The sequence below is a fragment of the Marmota marmota genome, unplaced genomic scaffold, assembly GCF_001458135.2.
Source record: "Marmota marmota marmota unplaced genomic scaffold, marMar, whole genome shotgun sequence".
Lineage (NCBI taxonomy): Eukaryota > Metazoa > Chordata > Mammalia > Rodentia > Sciuridae > Marmota > Marmota marmota.
The window spans coordinates 1523537-1531340 of NW_025999842.1; the positions used below are offsets into that span (position 1 = coordinate 1523537).

General features: G+C 39.8%; 1 protein-coding gene across 4 annotated transcripts in view; it reads right to left on the reverse strand.

Annotated features, from left to right (window-relative positions):
- Positions 1-5301, reverse strand: part of Senp6 (SUMO specific peptidase 6) — a 115211-nt gene extending 109910 nt beyond the window's left edge. For all 4 annotated transcript variants that reach the window (XM_048800132.1, XM_048800175.1, XM_048800279.1 and 1 more), the window contains exon 1: positions 5280-5301. In XM_048800132.1, coding sequence (XP_048656089.1) covers positions 5280-5286 — 7 coding nt within the window. In that variant the 5' untranslated portion in view covers positions 5287-5301. The remainder of the gene's footprint in view (positions 1-5279) is intronic.
- Positions 5302-7804: the final 2503 nt, after the last annotated feature.

Here is a 7804-nt window from a genome sequence, read left to right on the forward strand (position 1 = left end):
GCCGGCTGCGGCGCCGACCAGATCCCGACCCTGGGCGCCACTGCCCAGGCTCCCTAGCAGGGCCGGCCTTTGGGGCACCGGCTCGGCCTGCACAGGTTACGTCCAAAATCCCCACTGCCAAAGGCCTCATCGCAGAGTGGCGTGTGCACGCGGCCGGGTGGGGGGCGCAGGTGGTCCTGGGCCACCACAAATGCGAGGAAATGTTGCGAGTTCGTGTCAGTGAGGAGGCTCTAAAATTTGCCAGCTGAAGAAAAATGATGGTAGATGTCCAGAAAAGGTTCACATTCATTTTTAAATAAGTTTTATTTATCAGACAACATTTAATCACTACACTTTGGATGGAAGTGTTGAAAAACAAGACCTTTGTCACTTAGGTGTCTGAGACTTCAGAGACCATACACTACCCTACAAATCAGGCCTTATAACTACAGATGTCTGGATCTTTTTGATACCGTCAACCATTGTGTTGATGATTCTTTTTTTTCTTTCGTTTTTTAATGTTATAAAAATGCTGTATTTTCACTAGTGAAAATATGGAAGAGACAGAAAAAACTAAGTTACCCCATAGTCTACTGAAACTCGCCTACTTTTGGTATGTAGTACTCTAATCAGCATTTTTCTTAAATCCTTCAGTAGCCACCTCCAAAAAAAAACAACCTGTGGGACTGGACAGGGTGGCGCATTCCTCAAATTCCAGCAACTAGGGAAGCTGAGGCAGGGAGATGGCAAGTTGGAGCCCAGCCTCTGCAATTTAGCAAGAGCCAGTCTCAAAAGATAAAAAGGGCTGGGGGTGGAGCCCAGTGGCACAGCACTTGCTTAGCATATTGGAGTTCCTGGGCTCAATTCCTAGTACCACAAAACAAAAATAAAGAAAAATCTATTTTATATTTTAATAAAAATTCAACAGCAATTAAAATGATTCTGAAGAACTGAATACAATACTTTGAAATGAACAGTTCTAATTGTCCTGTTAACCATGGTTTAAGCACGCAACCTTTTTGTTTAATACTTTTTAAAATGCATTTTCCTATAATTAAGTGGTAATATTTACTGATTTAGTAAGATTAGTGCAATGAGTAGAATTTATAATTTGTTATTTTTGTTGCTTGAGGTTGCAGGGTCCTGTTGTGATGCTTTGTGACATAATCTGTGCCAATGAGGCATGTAGATAATAGGTAGATGTGGGGTGACTGGTCATATGTACAGACTCTAAAATATAAAGAAAATAAGCCTTTCATTTTAAAATATACATATACTGGCTTTGAAAATGGAGGAAGGTTCCAGGAATCAAGGAATGTGAGTGACCTATGGAAGATGGAAAAGGCAAAGAAACTGATTCTCTGCTGGAGTCTCCAGAAAGGAAAGCTAACAACCATGTTTTAGCCCAATGAGACAGATGTTCTGACCTCATAGAACTCTAAGATAATAGTGGTAAAGTAACTTGTTATAGCAACCATAAGAAGCTAATATCCTTGGAATGGGAAACAAGGTGGAGTTGTATAAAAGATGTCTTTTAAGCAAACTGAGTTAGGCTTCTTTCATACCAAGTCACTTTTAAGTATTATAAATTCCAACTAATATCTTTAGGCTCCTAATTCCAATTTTAAAGAAGAGGTCCTTGCTTAAACTCTCTCACCTTAAACTCTCTCTCTCCAGAGGACCTATAATTTCTCTCTACCCTCTCTGCCTCCTGTGAAATCTGCCAAAAAAACCAATCCCACCTCCAATCTCTGCCCACCTGCCTTCTCTTTACACCAGGCAAGAGGACGTCTCTCTTGCTCTGATTGGCAGCTGGATTTCACCCATATGCCCCCAGTCAAGTAGTACAAATTTCTCTGGATACTTGTTGACGCCTTCTCAGGATGGATGGAGGATTTTCCTACAACCAATAAATGTGCCACTATGTTGGCCAACACCCTCGTTGAACACATTCTTCCCTGATTTGACCTCCCCTCCTCAATCCAGTCTGATAATGGTCCTGAATTTACTTCCCATGTTTCACAGTCTGTAGCTAAGGCACTCAACATCTCCTGGCATTTTCATATACCCTACCATCCTCATTCCTCTGGCAAGGTGAATGTACCAACCAGACCTTGAAGAACATTCTCACTAAACTATCCCTTGAATTACATTCAGATTAGACTAAACTCCTTCCTTTGGCTCTTAGGTTATGAGCCCTCCCAAAGAAGCCACTCAATATCTCCCCTTTCGAGCTTCTATATGGATGGCCTATCTCCCTGCTCAGCTCGCCAACCTCTGATTCTCTTCTACCCCTTGCTCATTATCTTTTCTGGCCCCTTCTGGCATACATTAGGAACCTTCTTTGACAATACAGTAATGCTGTTTTGGCAAAGCCTAGTTCTACCTCTTTCCCTTCTCCCTCTCTGTCTCCTGGCAACCTGGTACTTTTTAACACCCCCAAACAGGCTCCCTTTCTCCTCACAACTCTCCACAAAATTACCTGGACTCTATTAGGTCATTCTTATCACTCCCTCAGCGGCCCACCTTGAGGGCCTCCCATATTGGGTTTATAATTCCCATTTGAAAGGGTGGTTTTCCCCACCCTTTTATACAGTGATGCCCACAGGCCTTCTCAGACTGTGTTTCTCCAAGGCCAGAACCCCCAATCTTCCTTCGGTCTCTGAGGACCAGGAGGACACTGCAGAACCATGAATACCATCTTCTCTTTTTAATTTTTGCCCTCCTCCCTTACTGTGCACTCACCTCCCAGGGGTACCATTTTTAGGAATTATCATTCGAATTTCTAGGAGACTTATAGCAACTTGCCCAAACCATACTAACCATACAATCCCAGCTTGATTCTTTAGCTGCTGTGGTTCTGCAGAATTGAAGGGGCCTTGATCTTTTTATGGCCAGAAAAGGCGGACTTTGTATCTACAGAAGGAATGCTATTTTTATGTCAATCAATCTGGTATAGTAAAGGACAAGATAAAACAACTCCAACAGAACCTTAAACATGGGAAACAACAGCTCTCTCTACAGAAGGATGGCAGCTAAATAACCCCCTTCTCCAGTGAGCACTTCCTTTCCTGACTCCTGTTCTTGTCATAGACCTTCTGTTAATGCTTGCCCCCTGTGTCATTAGATTCATTCAAGACCAGATACAAAAAATCTCTAAGCAAACCATAAACCAGCTTTTGTTACAGGAATACCAATCCCTCACCAAAAATTGGGGCATCAGGGACAGTATTCCACCACCACTCATCCTCATCTATCATTCCAATAACATTTCATGCCCCTAATGAGGGATTCAAACACTACTGCTTCCCGGTAGGAAGAAGTTATAGAAGATTGACCCAGGTCCCTATTCCCTAAAGGGCCCAATAAAAACAAAAAAGGGTGAATATAAGGTCCTTGTTTAGCATCTGAAGAACTATGTTAAGTGACAGCTACCATTTTAAGGAAAAAGTTTCACTTTCCCGCCCAAGCGCCTTTCTGAGAAAAGCTCACCATTCCTTCATATGAACCCAGCCCTTAACTGCCCACATTAGGGCCCACCTGGCTCTGGTTCCTGAGCCTCCCCCATAAAAGTCCCAGAACTCAAGCTTGTTTTGCCTCTCTCCTATTGAGAGACGGCCTTTATTTGTCAGCTCTGACAAACTCTCTTGTGTATCTCTGCCTGGTCTCTGTCTTTCATTTCTCTCTCACCTATCTCTCATTCCCCACTTTCCCTTCAGAGGTCTGGATTAAATCAATGATTCTCAGACTTTAGCATGCATAATCATCACCTGGAGAGCTTATTAAAACAAATTATAGTACTTTTCCCTACTTCCAGATTTCTGATTAAGTGGGTCTGGAGCAGGACCAGAGAAACAGCATTTCTACCAAGTTTCTAAATGATCCAAATGTTGCTGATCACAGGCATACTGTGAGAATCACTAGGTTCAACAATCTCTAAATTCCTTTTCAATTCAATCATTCTGATTCTATGAATGTATAACTGAAATTATCGATTCCCATATTCAAGTATATATTAAAGATACTTTCTAAAATCATTGTTCTTCCATGTGAATATGATGAATTAAGAATTGATAGTGCCATGCATCCCATTAGAAATTTTCAAGTTTAGGACATACCCTTGAAACTTGGTGTACTTAGTATTTTTACAAATACTCAATTAGCAGCCCTTCTGTATTTACACACACACACACACACACACACAGAGAGAGAGAGAGAGAGAGAGAGAGAGAGTGAGTCCTGGGTATTGAACCCAGGTGTGTTCCTTTTTTATATTTCATTTTGAGACAGGTTCTCACTAAGTTGTTCAAGCTGGCCTAGAACTTGGCAATCCTCCTTGTCGTGAGCCATCCATGGGCTGTGTGTATGATCTATGTGCATTTGAGTGTATGAGAGGACTGGTCTGGCATTGCATGCTGACTGGGCTGTGCAACGCAAATGTGCCTTTCCTCTTTATCTGCCTGTGATCCCACACAGCAACTCTGATGGCTGTGACTTGCCAAGATGTCAATCAATTGGCTGATCACAAGATATCACAAAGCAAGACTCCACCTTTGAAACGCTATTCCCTGCCTTATTTGGTGAAGAACATTCCCTTGAACCTCCCTTGTATGTGTTCCCCCTATAAAATAAAAAGAATCCGGGTGCACGCTCTCTTCCACTGCAGTGCTGCCCAGCGTGGAGCTGACCCTTGTAGTCACTGAGCAGTCCCACTCTCAATTTTAGAAACTTATGTTCGTGTGCTGCGTAGTATCTTCACTATTTTCCTAGTTATTGATATAGCCAGCTCCTTTGAACCCAGCTCATCTCACTAGCCCGGACAGCTGGCAACAACTTCTGCCTCAGCCTCCCAGGTAGCTGGGATTATAGGTATGTACTACCACACCCAGCTATATATACATTTTTTATAGAATAACTTTGAGCATCAGAAATATAATTATAAAAGAGTTATCTCAGATATACTATTTTTTATTAAAAGTCTACCATATCTTTATAGCAAATTCTATTCAGCTATCGGATAACTTGTGATAGTAAGCAAAATTTAACTCTGGTGTAAAAGAGAAACATAATGGAGAAAAGTTAAACTGTTTTGAATTTGAATGAATGGGCAGTTTCAGTGAATAATAAGCTATTTTGCTTTTTCTAGTTATTCCAGTAAAGAAAACTTGGAGGCCTTGGGTTGTGACCAGCGCTGGTCTCACATGTCTGAGGCCCTGGGTTCGGTCCCCAGCACCAAATAAAAATAAATAAATAAAGATATTGTGGGGCTGGGGATGTGGCTCAAGCGGTAGCATGCTCACCTGGCATGCGTGCGGCCCGGGTTCGATCCTCAGCACCACATACAAACAAAGATATGTCCGCCGAAAACTAAAAAATAAAAAAAAAATAAAAATTAAAAAAAAAAAATAAAGATATTGTGTCCATCTACAACTTAAAAAAAAAATTAAAAAAAGAAAAAGAAAACTTGGAAAAAGGGAGAAAGGGAAAACTGGGTCCTACCCTGCAAAAATTCCAAACCTAATTTTATATCTTCTCCAGTGTCTTTTTTTTTTTTTTTTTTTTATTTTTTTTTTTTTTTTAATACTCTTACTCTGATCTTTCATTCCTGATGTCACAAGCTGGACCTGCTTCTCTTCCAAACTCAAACATCTCAGCTATGGGCATAACTACTGTGTCCATTTTCAATCACATTATTATTTATAAATCTGTTGAATCCTTCATGTTCTCTTTTATCTTTAGTTTTCTACATTATTTCATTTACTCTTTCAAGTCCCTTACTTCTCTGCTCTTTCTGGATGCTTTCTCCTTAAGCCTCTACCCTGAGTAAATCCTGGGATATAGGAGGGTGAACACACTGAAAAAAAAAAAAAAAAAAAAAAAGTCATTCAATTGACAAGACTGGTTTCACTAAAATATCATGGCTGCCACCTCAAGGAACTTCTGTACTGCAAGCCTTCCTACAGTGTTCTCAAAGTGGCATGCTCTTCACATGTCCTGCACAACCATTTCAAACTTCTTCAAGCCTTTCCCCACCACTCAGCAGAATTCCTTACTTCCTACTTCAGAGAGGAATACATGCTACAAGATCAGATTTCCCCTAGTGTATCCAAACTATATGTGTCTCTACTCACCTATTTTTTATTTCCTATTTTACAATACAGACAGAATTCCTCCTTTAAATGAATCCCTTCACATAGCATATGTGTTCCATACTCTAGTGCTAACTAAAAATGCCCACTAGCTTTAGTCCACTAGAATTTACTTTCTTTGTAGCAGAAAGTGTTGACCCTACTCTATAACTATTAGGATATTTGGTCACAGCAGGCAGTTTTCCAACATAGCTGTAGCCTACTTAAATTACATTATTTAAGAGTCTCCACATCAAGTGGTCTCTCAGTTTTCCATGTAGTTTAAATCCTACAAGAAAGAGTAATAAGTGGTAATGGCTAAAGGGCTGACAACCACCATAGTGCACAATCATTTCATGTAGACAGAATTCAGAGAAAAACAGGACTGAGACAGTCTATAGGATCATCTGGAAAGAACCCAAGATCATAAAACCATCTCAAAAGCTGCTTCTCTCCTGGAATTCTTAGTACATTGAATAACATTGCCATCCACCCAATTTTCCATATCAACTAGGAATTGCTATTGACACATTCTCTTTCTTTCTCTCAAAATAATATTTCCTTATATCTCCTTTGTCAATATCTCTTGAATCTATCCATAATTTTTCCAAGAATTAGTCTATAACCTCCTAGCCATACTACCATATTAATAGCTTCAAACAGATTGTGGCTGATTCTCTCTACCCTTCTAATCTTTCTCACAAGAAAGCCATGATCATCTTTTTTTAAATTTTTTTAATGTAAATCAAATCACAACACCTTCCTGTCTTAAACATTCAAAAATTTCCCCTTGCTTTTAGGATAAATTCCTAAATTCCTTAGGCCGTCAATCCCTATCTCCTTAGCTTCATCTTTCAACACTCTCACCTTCTTCATTAAGATCCCACCACTTTCAGGTTTCCTTTTGTTTGTGGTGCGGGGGATTAAACCCAGGGCTTCCTGTGTACTAGGCAAATGCTCCACCACAAAGTTGTATCTCCAACCCATTTTTTGAGGGGTAGGGGATAGATACCAGGGATTGAACTCAGGGGCACTCAACCATTGAGCTACATCCTCAGCCCTTTTTTGTATTTTATTTACAGACAGGGTCTCACTGAGTTGCTTAGGGCATATGATTGATGGTTTTTGAAGAACAGAGTTAATTGGACTCAGATTAAATGAATGATTACCATTATATAAAAATAGTATATAAGCTTCTCTTTTTGTTTTTGTTTGTCTTTTAACATAATTTGTACTTTAAATATTCCCCTGACTTTCAACTTGTTAATTACCTTATTTTTATTCTTGTTTAATCCTACCATGAGTCATGCTCCTTTATTATTTCCAGATTTTTTCTTTTTTCTTTTTTTTTAATATTTTTATTTTATTTTTATGTGGTGCTGAGAACCGAACCCAGTGTTTCACGCATGCTAGGCGAGCGCACCACCACTTGAGCCACATCCCCAGCCCCTCCAGATTTTTTCTTTAGTCAGTGTTTTCTGTCCCCCTTTGATGTCACAGATATTTTTCTAGGGTATTAGCAGCTGGATTAGTAGCCACTTTCATGCTTATAATTTTCAATTTTTGATCAAGTGAAGATTAAGCTAATATTTTAAAAATTATAAGTGAATATATCCTCAGAATAACACACATTTTTCATACATAGCCAGGTTCCTACCATGCACCTTCAATGTCAACATTTATAAATGAATAGGTAA